The 13965-nt window shown below is 49.7% G+C and overlaps 4 protein-coding genes across 4 annotated transcripts; 3 read left to right on the forward strand and 1 right to left on the reverse strand.

The window, feature by feature from the left end:
* Nucleotides 1-1963: 1963 nt before the first annotated feature.
* Nucleotides 1964-3326, forward strand: dph1 (2-(3-amino-3-carboxypropyl)histidine synthase; the record flags this gene model as incomplete). Its single annotated transcript, XM_016739413.1, has 2 exons — nucleotides 1964-2126; nucleotides 2182-3326. The coding sequence occupies 2 exons, from the start codon at nucleotides 1964-1966 to the stop codon at nucleotides 3324-3326; spliced, it is 1308 nt and encodes a 435-aa protein (XP_016599323.1).
* A 481-nt stretch (nucleotides 3327-3807) lies between these two features.
* Nucleotides 3808-6684, reverse strand: PEX2_021390 (uncharacterized protein; the record flags this gene model as incomplete). Its single annotated transcript, XM_016739414.1, has 2 exons — nucleotides 3808-6419; nucleotides 6663-6684. The coding sequence occupies 2 exons, from the start codon at nucleotides 6682-6684 to the stop codon at nucleotides 3808-3810; spliced, it is 2634 nt and encodes an 877-aa protein (XP_016599324.1).
* Nucleotides 6685-7770: 1086 nt separating this feature from the next.
* Nucleotides 7771-8354, forward strand: PEX2_021400 (uncharacterized protein; the record flags this gene model as incomplete). Its single annotated transcript, XM_016739415.1, has 4 exons — nucleotides 7771-7817; nucleotides 7873-7962; nucleotides 8063-8205; nucleotides 8290-8354. 4 exons carry the CDS (start codon nucleotides 7771-7773, stop codon nucleotides 8352-8354), a joined length of 345 nt encoding a protein of 114 aa, XP_016599325.1.
* Nucleotides 8355-10354: 2000 nt separating this feature from the next.
* On the forward strand, nucleotides 10355-13791 carry PEX2_021410 (uncharacterized protein; the record flags this gene model as incomplete). Its single annotated transcript, XM_016739416.1, has 6 exons — nucleotides 10355-10438; nucleotides 10499-10516; nucleotides 10588-10609; nucleotides 10676-10832; nucleotides 10899-10998; nucleotides 11059-13791. 6 exons carry the CDS (start codon nucleotides 10355-10357, stop codon nucleotides 13789-13791), a joined length of 3114 nt encoding a protein of 1037 aa, XP_016599326.1.
* Between the last annotated feature and the right edge of the window lie 174 nt (nucleotides 13792-13965).

Genomic DNA, 13965 nt, shown 5'->3' on the forward strand with positions numbered 1-13965 from the left:
TCGAATCAACGACTTGTTAACTTATATGAATTTGAAGTGGAGGAGCTACTTGTACAGATGTTGAGCAGATTGTTCATTTCGTCAAATATACACTCCACTCTCCCTGCAACCACTTAATTGCCTGTTTATTACTTAGTTCTCTCAAATAGATATTCCATGCAGTAAAATTGTGTAATTAACTTAACCAGCTCTCCGCAGCTTAGGTGGGTCATATCTAACTCCCTCAGTGGCCATCTGTTTGGTGGTTCTTGGAAAAACTGCGCCAAGCTATACTAATTAGCCAATGTTACCTGTTGCTCAAAGCTTGGCCTGCACAAGTCCGAACAAGAACCAGCAAATGCGAGCTCACTACAGCGTACTCCGGGAGGTGTATGGGTCAGCTTCTCACGAGGGCAAAACTCAGGTCATATAACGGATGGTCACTGTCATCAACTTTAAGGGATGTCCCAAACTCATAAAGAAGTTAAACATGTTCTGACATGAACCCACTTGAAGACAATTTGACCACACGTCCCTCTTAGTTTGTCCGACACATATCTATCGACGGTGCTTCACGAATGATACACCGTAGCTGGTGATTAATGGGAATACCTAGGCACTGCATCTTCATGGAAAGGTAGCTGATAATAGTCAATGATAGCCAACCTAGATCTCTCGTTTACAGGGAAACAGAGATATTTGTTTCGATTGTTCGTACCCTAAAGAGTTTAGGATCCTCCTTTGTTTGCCTACACATTACGGAACACAAGCGGGGAAATTAGCACTCCTAATGTAAGGTACATAGTCTTACATTCGGGACAGACCCGGAGGGGGGACTTTCTTATCCTAATTAAGTCTAGCACGATCGGATTGGACGCTGGGAAAGAAAGCGTCAGTGTCTGAGGGGTAATCTGTTTTTGAATTCTACTGTATACAGTAGCATTGACTATGGAGGAACCAAAGCAAGTAGCACGTTTCTGCTTCTGACTAATTATTGTAGAAGCAGGGTGAGTCAGGGATTTTATGATCAGAAGCTGGCCTGTAGATGTCATACAGCGCAAAACCAAGATTTCGCTAGATATAAGGAAATAAATTGAAACAAAAGGCCAAGTCTAGCAGACGACGAAAAATGCACTACCCAAGGACAGATCTTAGCTTCCTGAAACGACTGGTCGTTTGAGTACTGATCCTCAGCACCACAAAGAGGCGTCTGCCCTATTACTGGGGTTGAACCATTGGGTTATGATGCCAAGTAGCAGCAACAGAGCCGTGCAGGTTGTCATGCTGGAAAGCAGCTTCGCCTAGTTCTATCCATGTTACTGTTGGGGAGGTGTTCGGCTTTTATGTCCTTTCGCTACAGACATCGAAAAAAATACCGCCTATATAGTGAGGTTACCACAACACCGAGTAGTTTAATCAGAGCAAGGTTCAGCAATAAGTGATGTCAAGCACGCTGCCATAACTCTTTCTGCGACAGTTTAGCTGTCTTGCTTGCCTATCCAAACATCACTGGCTTTTTCCACCCTCTAAAGCAAGTAGATCGAATGAACTGTTATTTACCGCTTCTTTTATAAAGCCCACAGCTCCTCTTACTCTTTTCTTTCTTCGCGTTAATTCCTTCTTATAGACGCGCTTGAAATCAGTTTTACAAATTTGTTCTCTTTGATTGCTTCACAAACCCTATTTTGTGTGAAGCTTAGAAATACCATGCAGAAGAGAAATGTTAGCATATAATTATAAGAAGGCAGTGATCAATAAAGTCTACCCTCTCGCTCCTTCCTTCACGATCCTCTACAAATCTATCAATGCGTCGAGAAGTAAGTTAATTAGGGCATCAACTTAACTACGGTAGGAAGGCGGTCACACCATATCTTGCTTACATACATAGAATTTCTGCCGTGGAAGTGGGATGATATCGATTCCAATAAATTTTGTCAAGTTCAAAAGTCCAATGATATTTTGAGTCATCTCAAAACTGAATATTATGGAACCAAATATTCCTGCGCCCTCGAATGAGGATGGCTCACAAGCCGCTAGCCAAATGCGGCAGCCAAAGAAGAGATTTGTCGGACGACGAACAGCAGATGCCCAAGCCCAGAAGGATACGACCAGTCAGAAAGATGTCGAGTCTACAGCGGTGCAAACAGGTATATACCACCTTCTTTGGCTCAACTAAAATTCATATCTAATTTCCGCCTCCAGCCGCTCCCAGACGCACTCCCCGCACCCTCAACCAAGTGCCACCGGAGATTCTGAACGATCCCGAGATCCAAGAAGCAATTGAACTTCTCCCCAAGAACTACTCATTTGAAATCCCCAAGACAATCCACCGAGTCCGCACATCAGGAGCCAAGCGAGTAGCCCTCCAATTCCCAGAGGGACTCCTCATCTTCGCGACAACCATCTCCGACATCCTCACCCAGTTCTGCCCTGGAATCGAAACCCTCATCATGGGCGACGTCACCTACGGCGCCTGCTGTATCGACGACTACACAGCGCGCGCCCTAGGCTGCGATCTGCTAGTACACTACGCGCACAGCTGCCTGATCCCAGTCGACGTAACTCAGATCAAGACCCTCTACATCTTCGTGGACATCAGCATCGACACAAGCCACCTTCTCGCAACACTCGAGCGCAACTTCAAACCAGGCCAGTCAATTGCCACCGTCGGCACGATTCAATTCAACGCGACGCTACACGGGCTGAAACCCGTGCTAGAGCGCGCCGGCTTCCGCGTCATAATCCCACAAATCACACCTCTCTCCAAAGGCGAGATCCTCGGCTGTACATCACCTCAACTCTCCGAAACCGAAATCGACGCAATCCTCTACCTCGGCGATGGCCGCTTCCACCTCGAATCCGCCATGATCCACAACCCCTCCATTCCAGCCTACCGGTACGATCCGTACTCGCGAACGCTGACGCGCGAGAGCTACGAGCACGAGGAGATGCACACGATCCGTCGGGATGCGATTGCTACAGCCAAGACCGCGAAAAAGTGGGGGATTATCCTCGGTTCGCTTGGTCGACAGGGTAACCCGCATACAATGGCGATGATTGAGCGTCACCTGCGCGAGCGGGGCATCCCAATCGTCAACTTGCTGCTGAGTGAGATTTTCCCTGGTAAGCTGGCGTCTATGGCGGATGTGGAGTGCTGGGTGCAGATTGCTTGTCCGCGGTTGAGTATTGATTGGGGATATGCGTTCACGCGGCCGCTGCTGACACCATATGAGGCGCTTGTTGCGCTGGGCGTGCGGGAGAACTGGGATACGGGGAATAATGGTGTGTATCCGATGGACTTCTATGCGAAGGAGGGGCTTGGGCGGACGAAGCCCCAGCAGGCTTAGAGGTCGGCGGTTCAAAAATAGAAAAAACATATACCCCCACTATATAGACTCAGGGCAGCGGGACTGGCTCCGGTTGAAAGGTTATGACAATGATATACACGTTGATATGTTTCCGTTTGCATTATCATGAGTAGAGAATATAATAAGAATATAAACAGAGAAGAAAATGTACCTATGTCCAAGATTATACCTTTTTCCACCATCTCCTGTAGTCTATCTATGAAACTGAGAAGGCGGGCAAGACATCTATTAAAAATCATCTAAAAAAACATCTAAGAAGAACAGCTTAAAAAGAAATGCCAAGGCCACAAAGGCGACTAACTATTCTTGTATGTATGTATACACGGAGAGCAGAAGTATTAATAACTGTCGGGCTATCGAAGGCACCGACGAAAGACATCATGGCATTTCATTTCCAAATCCAGTAAACCGATCCTAATCAAATACAAAGTTCATAATACAAGATGGCGGTTGAAATCAATCACCCTTTCACATCATCAGTACTGTCAGTGTTAAAATCACTGGCACTTCCACGCCGAAGGGAGAGGACATTCTTATTAGCCAATTCATCAGCAGTGCGTTCAGCAGCCCGCCATCGAGTAACAGCCTGCTGAACATCCTCAAACATCTCCATCGAATCATGAATGATACCGCCCTCGTCAGAATCACCCAGTTGGGTACTCTCACGCGAACCACGGTCAGTAGACATAGGGAAGGCAGGTCCAAATCCTCGCTGGGGAATTGGGTTGAACATGATAGCGTTGGCGAACATGCGAATCAACTCTTTCTCCAGTTGTGCAGAGTTCACAACTCCCTTTGGTGGTATGAAATCCTCATTCTTCTGCAACATGAGCACGCCGCTTTTGGACGGCGTGCCACCAGGAACGGGAGACTCTCCATCCCCGGCCGGGGTGCTGGCTGATTCTCCTGCGGTGGCGACGGCTTTGCTTCCCTGGTGGATGGCAGATTTAATCGACTTGAGATCAGATGGCCGATAGATGAGATCGTGGTAACCAGGGGCGTCACGCTCGCTAATTGGCTTGGCAAAGATGGAGGCAAGCTTGTGGGTGGCTACATCGTTCATGATCGGTGCCGCAGTCCGGTGGAAGTTGCGTGTAGCCATGACATACTGAGTCGTGTCGAATCTCGGGATATCCGCAGGGTGGGGTTCCAGTTCCACTGCTTCACTTGCACCGCGTTTACGCTTTGTCCGCGGTCTGGGGGTCCCTTCGTCCGCGGCAGCAGCTGCACCCTTTCGGCGGCCAGTTGCTCGTGATTCACGTAGAGTGTCTTCCGATGGCGCAGCAGACCCATCGCGCGAAGCCATGGATCGCCCGCGACTCCGGGAAGAGGCCGAACTTACGGCACGCGTCCTCCGAATTGAAGCAAGTTTTTCGGTCTTTATGACAGGCGCGGGTTTGGTGTCAGGCTGGCCGCGTCTGGATTTCTTATCTTCTGCAGATGGAGCTCGTTGTCCCAGATTGATTCTCGGGGGAGGTGACATTTCCATCGCATCAATGGGTGATTGGCCCCGTTCACTGATGGGACTGACGTCCTCCGGCCGTGGCCGTGGTGGTGAGCTAGGAGAGCGCGAAACCCTCGGGCGAGGAGTTCTCTTCCACGGTGTGGAGGAGCCTTGTGTGTCAATTGACAGACGTGGATGGGAGGCGCGCGATTCAGAGAAAGAAGGGAATGTGGCACTCGGGGTTTGGGAAACACGCGGGCGGCCAATTGGGACAGGTGTGTGAACTGTGGACGAGATGGCGCCAGGTGTTTGTGGAACTGGAGGTTGAAGAGGAGTCTGGGCTTGTGGCCCTGGCAAAGGCGGGTTGGTGGAAAGTGGTGGTACAGCTCGCTTGGTAGTGACCTGGGCTGCTTGAGGTGTAGCAGCACTTGGGGAGGCGACCGGGTATGGTGAGTGGGGAGAAGGATCCAGCTGCCACTGCTGGAAACTCGGCTGGGCGGGAGTTCGTTGGGATGCCGGCGCCAACGGGCCAGCCTTACCCGTAACAATGGGCGCAGGTGGGACAGGATTGGCACGAGGTGCGATTTGCGACGGATGTGCTGGTGTTACTCGCGGCGCGGCTGGTGTGGTTGGTGGGGCTTTCTGGATAGACGGAGCAAGTGTGGGTTGGATGGACGGTTTTGGTAGGGGATGAGTGGTAGTCGGCTGCAGTTGAGGTGCTTGCCCAGCTATGTCTTGCGGTTTGGGTGTCGGGGCTTGCGCTTGAGGAAGTGGAGCTTGAGGTTGGGTCACAGGAGGGGCGGGGTGTGTTTTCGGAGGCTCGTTTGTCGTAAGAGGCACATTTATTGCGATGTGCTGTGGTTCGGGCTTTGCCTTGTCCTGGGCGAGCGGGATGGTCGTCGGAACAAGTTGACCTGTCTGATCTTGTACATGTGGGTGCGGCACCTCTTCCTTCAGAACAGCTTCCTTCCCTTCCATAGGCACGGGCTTCACCGGTGTGAATGCTGTAGCTGGCGCAGCGGCTGGTTTGTCGCCCTCCTGCTGTAGCCGTTCCAGCTCAGCCCTGATTTCTGTGTATTTTTTCTCATCGTCCCTAATTTCCCTGGTGACTAGGTCCCTATATTTGGCATAAAGGTGTGTCACTAGCTCTGGGACGAGCGTGGCGTGGGTAAAACCGCCGGTCAATCCATCTGGTCGCGGACTGGAGATCTTGCGTTTCTTTGGATTAGGCGGACTAGGGGTATCTGCGGGTCGTCCGTTGACCGAGAGCGCACTGTCACGACTGAATCCATCGCGCATTAATGTCGCATAGAGATCTTCCAGCGCCTCCGGGGTCAGGCGATCGGCATTGAAATCGACATTCTCGCGCACAAGCTGGTTGTTGCGCAAAAGGGTTGAGATTGAGCCGAAGCTTGCCGGTCGGGAATCGGAAGTCGCTAGAGACTGGAAAAACAGGAGGGACTCAAACGAAGTGTATGCCGACAGAGGAGGCATCCCCCATTGCCCGTCCGGTCGGCCACTGGGGGGAAAGGCTTTGAGGATGGGGGCCACGGTGGTCGGTCGGGGGTCAGGGTCGTCACGGAAAGTGTTCGGTGTCGCTAAACTGCGAGCTTCGAGAACTAGGTTGGCTAGATTGGCTAGTATTTAGAGATAGTGAACGCGACAGGCTAGAGACGCAATACGCATAGCCCTTCAATCTAGCCGCGCGAAAAATTGAGCGGGAAAAAAATGAACGGCGACCACAACGGGTAGGTAAAAACGCGTCGAATTTAGGATTAGCCGAAGCCAAGAGATGAAAGTGCCCCTGTAGAATTGAAATGACGATGGAAATGGAAATGGAGATTGGAATTGAGAAGGGTTCACGATGCTACCGTACTGTATGGTATAGGTCATGTGACCAGTTGCCAGGGAGGAATCTGCCAGAATGCGAGTTATGCAACGTACGACTTTGGGTACTCCGTACTAGCTATATTAGTCTATCTATAAATCTATATATGTATATAAGTATAAATCCGAATGTTTGCTCGAATATCTGAAAGCATAGACATTTTCAACCTTATATCCTTATATCCCAGCCTACGTACGGAGTACTATATGCAGTGCCTATAATGAAAATCCCCCCTAAATGCCTGGAAACCCATGTCAGGGGTTATTTGCCTTTTCTTACGAAGTATAAAAGAAAGAAATCCTTCCTTGTAATTTCCCAATTTCCCAATTTCCCAATTTCTTAATTTCTTAATTTCTTAATTTCCCGTTTGCAAGGTGATATGTGTTATGTACTATGTAATATGTACAATCAACCCCTATTTCTCTACTCCGTGCATACAAAATACAAAATACAAAAGAAGAAAAGAAAGATACATGTACGGAGTACCCATGGAAGTATAAAATGGTCAACCCCTGAAACAAACCTATACTTACTCCATACTAATTAGCGACACATAATGGCGTAGAACCCCTGTAATACACTGGTAACACTAACGAGCTCTCTCCTTGCCGGTGGAGATATATGGGACCTCCAATTACGGCGACTAGTAACATAGTCGGTGGGCTATGATCATCTCTCAATTTCGCACTTCTCCTCTTCTTCTTCTTCCTCCCCCCCTTTAGCTTCCTGACAGGTCTCCAAAGTTGTTTGCTTATCACTCTTCTATCTTGTTCATCGCGACTACTATTGATATCCGGTATTTCTTTCGCCTCCCCACCAGATAGTGGCTTATCTGTCGAGAAGTATAAAGAACTGACCCTGTTTATTTTTTATTCCCAACAGCGTCAGAATCCTCGACCTCGATTCAGTTTCATCTGTGCTTGATTCTTGGCTAGTCCTGGTCTCGACGATACCTAAATCGCCTAATACATTAATTCTGCGACGTGATCTTGCCCCGCCTGTCTCCAGGTCGCACACCCTTCTATCGCCCTTCAACTGTTGGGACCCGTTTTGTGATCCCAGAAACCAGAGAGCTCAAATCACCACACAACATGTCTGACATGGATCGCGAGTGGAAGCCGAAGGCCCGGCCTCAGTCGTTCGTTTCCCTATCTTGTCGAATTATCAAATAGTCCCATTAACTGTGACCTCAGGACCATGGCGCAAGCCTTCTCGTCGGCCTTGGACAGCGCCTTTATGCTTGACTCTGACGTCGACAACCTTTCGCAAACCATCGACCAGAAGTGAGTGGCACTTGATAGTTTTTTTTTACCATTGATATCTCACGCGACTCTCGCTGTTATCACGACCCTCATTTTCATGGCGCTAACCTCAACCCCAAAGGAAGCAGCAGATGCTGATCCAGAACCGCGAATTGGAAGAGCTGCAGAATCGCATTCGCGAGGCCGAGAGGCGCCTCCAGTCCCAGTCTTTCGGGGGTGACAACACTTCATCCCAAACCAGCCGGGGACAAGGCCAGTCAGCTGGTGAGCGCTCAATCTGATCATTTTGCGGGCCGATTGATATAGCTGGCCGGGTTTGCGCTGTAGCGGGATCTGACTGTGTAACAGCTTCCCAGGGAGGATCCAACAACGAGCAGCAGCCGGAGCAGTCTGAGCAGCGGGGGAATAACTGAATTCCGAACATCTGCAAATGTCAAGATCTGGAAGGTCAAAAGAAGGCCATCCGATCCTGGAGTCGGAACTAGATTAAGGCTGGGACAAGCGCATCAGGGCAGAACTCTCTCTATGATCCGTGATATTGGACTCGCGCCGCGTCTGATAGACGCAATATGTTCCAGTCGGTGTGGTTGTTTTATTGGGATGATTCTTTTTAGCTTTATCTTTTTTTTTCTGGCATCCTTTGAGAAACCCCCCTATTGTATGGATCTGGCCGCGGGGTTTCTATTCCCAAGGCCGTCCCTCGTTTGCAGCGCCACGGCGCTGCGATTCACCCATGTTTTTTTTTTTTGCCTTTGTGCCTGGAATTGAACTTTTTTTTTCAATCAGACTTATACCCAGACCCGGGATACCTGCATACTTATACCCTGGGGGTAATGCGTATCTCTTTTAGTACGGAGTAACTGAGAATATAGTTCCGGGAATTGTCCTGCACCTTCAGGCCCGAGCCGAACGATAAGCAGGCGAGTTCCTAATAGGCGTACTATAACGTCCAATCACAGGCCTGCAGTCACAAATTCAATGCCCAACTATCCACTCGATTCCGTCATTGTCCCTGTTTCCCTGGTGGCGCAGAACCCAGAGGGCACGGGCTTCAAATGCTGCGGAGCTATCAGCTACAGAGCTGCGGGGCATAATTTTGTGGCTTTCATATGATTCCTTGCTTATTTCTCTCAGTTGATCATGGTAGCAGGAAAACAGGAAACTGGTCCTTTCCGGGTGATCTCGTAGGGTTCTTGGCTAGGATGTCTGGTGATAATATACATTTTGCAGACAGGGTGTCCCTCGATATTTTGAAAGCAATGTCATTAGGAGTAGTAGGTATAGCTATAACTGTTGACCTACAATAGCATGGATCCCCCGGTGTTGTTATTCTTTTCGGTCAGGGCCATTTTCTTAGATAGCCGTTGCAGCCTGCTAGAGGTTAGACTACATATTGGGACTGTATTTGTTTCACCATCTCCTTTCTATTCTTCTTCCTATGGATCTGTAGTACTCAAAACTGCACTGATCCTTGAGAGAGTGTGCTGCACGAATGTGGACGATGTGCTTGTTGAAGATAGGTTATATGTCGAAGTATGGAAGGTGGAGCGAGGATCCCCGCTTGAAGAAATCCAATTTTATCTGATCATAATTCCTATTACTTACTTCAAGCTCTGGATTTCCATTTGATTTTCTTTCTAAATTTCTAATACCAGCTTATTGTGGACTTGCAGGTCAAGCTAAACGTCGTCGCCTCAAAGAGCTGGCTACTCCGTACAACATGGATGTCTCAGGTCTAGCGCTACTATGTTGTACAGCGGGCACGATAAGAAGGCATTCCTTCCCGATACCAATTCTCAACGCTCGGGCAGAAGCCGATCTTTGGGCACCGTCCACTCCGGATCGTCAGAAATGAGACAGAAGCTCTGAGCGGGATGATTCGAGCTAGAATTATGATATGATTAATGCGTTTGTAGTCTTTTCTTTATTCCCCGCTTTATATAAAGGTATCTAGTACTCATTTTCTTTTTCGCCTTCTTAGCCTTGATATGTTATAAGTGACCAGAGTATAAGGTATTTATATACGAGACATACCTGGGTAAGCCTAAATAAGCAGGTATATATAGCTTTTATATACTCGGTATGCTCGGTATACTCCGTATAGCTAATACAAAAGTCAATTGGGCAAAATCAAGGTCCATGACCTGTGCACCTTCCAGGCCCGAACCGAACATACAGGTATCGACCAATCAGATGCCTCCATTCGACCAATCCGAGAATGATCCACCGAATCTCAACCTGTGGACCCGTGGAACCGGTGATTCACGTCATTCCAAGGTTTCTCTCCAGGGCCCCAGGTTGGCACGGACTGAGATTCCCCTCCATTTTAGTTGACTTTTTCCCTCCCCTCTATTTTCATTTTCATTTATCTTCTTCTTCTTGGAATTAACTCGACCTCTTCTGCGCAATCATCATGGTTTTAATCGATGGGAAAGAAGTCATCACAGCGGAAGAGAAGCGCCTAAAGGAAGACCGCGAGAGAAGCAAGTATTGGAAGGTAAGATCTTTCCAACTTCAAAACTAGCTTTAAGAAATTCCTGTTAACTGATTAAAACAGCGATGGGGACCATATGTGGTAAGTCGAGGCCTCGGGTAGCTCGGAAATATACAAATTGGCGGTGCTAAAAGCTCTTTGAATTGGTATAGGCGGAGAGACAGTGGGCCACAGGTGAGAGCTTGCATATCTGACCAGATCGAGAAACAACAGGCTAATGACCGATCTTTAATGGTATAGTCAGAGAGGATTACAGCCCAGATGGTGATGCCTGGAGCTACTTCACCCACGATCACGCAAGATCGAGAACTTTCCGCTGGGGCGAAGATGGAATTGCCGGTGTATCTGATACGCACGGCATACAGAACATTGCCTTTGCATTTTGGAATGGCGAAGAGTAAGTCGAGACTCAGTTTGACTGCTGTGGGTCCAGCCCCCCGCGTGGAATCTAACTGGAGTACAGTGACTTCCTGAAGGAACGCCTGTTCGGTTTGTCGAACCCTCAGGGTAATCATGGTGAGAGTGTCAAGGAGGCACATTTCCATGTGGACAACACCCCAACGGTAAAATCATCCAGAAATCCACTCCAGTTCGCCTCTGAAAATGCTGACAACGGAGTATAGCATTCCTACATGAAATTCCTCTACAAATACCCCCAGAGAAAGTTCCCATACCAAGACCTCCTCGATGAGAACGCAAAGCGCTCACGTTTGGAGAAAGAGTATCAAATCCTTGATACCGGCATCTTCGAAGAGAACCGCTACTGGGATATCTATATCGAGACTGCTAAGGAGGCCGACGACGAGGAAGAATTGCTCTTCCGTGTCATTGCCTACAACCGTGGCCCGGAGCCTGCTCATCTACACATCATCCCACATGTCTGGTTCCGAAACACATGGTCCTGGGGCGACGAGAAGAAAAAGGAAAGACCATCTATCAAAAAGGAGGGGCCGATGGTGGCCAAATCAAAGCACAGCACAATCGGGGAGCGATATGTCTCCTTTGCTCCCTCGCCTCCAGTTGGATCGAGCGATGACGATATCCAGCCTGAGATGATGTTCACCGAGAACGAGACTAACAACAAATTCCTATGGGGTACGGAGAATGATACACCCTATGTCAAAGACGCATTCCACCGCCATATCGTCGAAGAAGAAAAGGGCGCTATCAACCCAGACAATGAAGGTACTAAGTTTGCTGCGTGGTACGCTTTCAACAACGGCGAGGGAGTCCCTCCCGGCGAATGCGCCGTTGTCCGTTTTAGAGTTTCCCGTAAGAAGGAAGAAGTCCTGGATGAAGAAGTCCTGGACGATGTGATTGAACAGCGCCGTGCCGAGGCAGATGATTTCTACTACCACCTCAACCCTCTCCCTATGAGCGAGGATCTCCGCAACATCCAGCGTCAAGCCTTCTCCGGAATGATGTGGTGCAAGCAGTACTACAACTTCATCTGGGATCAATGGAGCAACGGTGACCCAGCTGAAGTTCCCCCGCCACCGGGCCGAAAGGGCATTCGTAATGAGCAGTGGCGTCATCTGTACATCGACGACATCTTATCGATGCCGGACTCTTGGGAGTATCCATTCTTCGCTGCGTGGGACACTGCATTCCACTGTATCCCACTGGCTATGATGGATCCTGATTTTGCAAAGAAGCAACTTGACCTTCTCACCCGTGAGTGGTACATGCACCCGAACGGTCAGCTGCCTGCATACGAGTGGAACTTTGGCGATGTGAACCCTCCCGTGCACGCATGGGCCGTATTCCGCACGTTCAAGATCGAACGGAAGATGTACGGACGACAGGATTTGGACTTCCTGGAACGTGTATTCCAAAAGCTGCTGCTTAACTTTACCTGGTGGGTGAACCGGAAGGACTCTGGTGGCAAGAATGTGTTTGAGGGCGGCTTTTTGGGACTCGATAATATCGGTCTGTTTAATCGCTCGGAGCCATTGCCCACTGGCGGTGTGCTTGAGCAAGCTGACAGCACTGGTTGGATGGCCTTCTACTCCCTGACCATGCTCAACATAGCCCTCGAGCTGGCCAAGCACCGTCGCATATACGAAGACATTGCATCCAAGTTCTTCGAGCACTTCCTGCTCATCAGTGATGCAATGACCTACCGTTCGGGTGATGACACTGTGCAGTCACTCTGGAACGAAGAAGATAACTTCTACTATGATGCCATCTCCTACGGCGGACCATGGACCCAGCAGCTACCCATTAGGTCCCTCGTCGGTTTGATCCCGCTGTATGCGGTTCTCACCCTAGAGCCCGAGCTTATCAACCAGTTCCCCTCGTTTAAGCGGCGAGTGGACTGGTTCATTGAGAACAAGCCAGACATAGCCGAGCGTAACATTGCCAGCATGAAGCGCCGCGGCAAGGACGACCGACTATTACTAGCCCTTGTTAGCAAAGACCGTCTCGTCAAGATCCTCGAGCGAATGCTCGATGAGACAGAGTTCCTATCCGAGCACGGTATCCGCTCTCTGTCTAAGTTCCACCAAGACAATCCATACTCCATGGATGTCAACGGCGAAACCTTCCAAGTTGGCTACGTTCCCGGTGACTCCGACTCCTCTCTCTTTGGCGGCAACAGCAACTGGCGCGGTCCCATCTGGCTCTGCGTCAATTTCCTCCTCGTCGAGTCTCTCCTCCGCTTCCACATGTTCTATGGCGATAGCCTGCAAGTCGAGTGTCCCAAGGGCTCAGGCGACTACATGCACCTCGGACACGTAGCGGAAGAACTCCAGCACCGCATGCAACACCTCTTCGCCCGCAACGACGAAGGCCGCCGCGCCGTAAACGCCGGATCAGACCTCCTCGATTTCGACGAGCACTGGAAAGACAATCTCTGGTTCCACGAGTTCTTCGATGGCGACAGCGGGCGCGGGCTGGGAACATCGCACCAGTGCGGATGGACAGGATTGATCGCAAAGATTATCCACGACACCGGTATCAACTGTCGTCTACCGCAAACACCGCGGTCGCCCTTTGCCGCCGCATCGCACTACTTCGACGACATCTTCTCCCGTTCTGGACGACCGCGCGGCTCGGACCGCCCATCTATCCGTCGCTCGTCGACTACACGTTCCATTGGAAACCGTAGTGACTTCTACTCTGGCGATGCTACGCCTGCTGCGTCGACGGTCTTGGATGATGACGACGAGAGCCGTGGTCCTAGTCGTGCGGGCAGTCGTAGAGGTAGCACTGCGGCCCCTGACAACCAGGAACATGTTGACCACTATGTGGAGAGTCAACTGCAGCGGGTTCGCAGCTCGGCTTCAATTGCAGCGTATGAGGATGAGTTTGAGACGAGGGCTGACAAGGAGAATGAGCAGAATGGACAGTCTTAATTCTGCATTGGATAGTAGTTGTTGTTCATCTTTTATTTGATGATGTGTCTTTATATAGGCATCCCTTTCTCTTTTCCCCCCTCTTCTTTCTCTTCTCTCCTGGTCATTTCCTTTGGTTATGGACACGATAATAACGATCATCTTGTTTGTGGTTACTGTCCCGCTTCTTTCCTA

The sequence above is a fragment of the Penicillium expansum genome (assembly GCF_000769745.1).
Source record: "Penicillium expansum strain MD-8 chromosome Unknown contig58, whole genome shotgun sequence".
In the NCBI taxonomy this organism is placed as follows: Eukaryota; Fungi; Ascomycota; class Eurotiomycetes; order Eurotiales; family Aspergillaceae; genus Penicillium; species Penicillium expansum.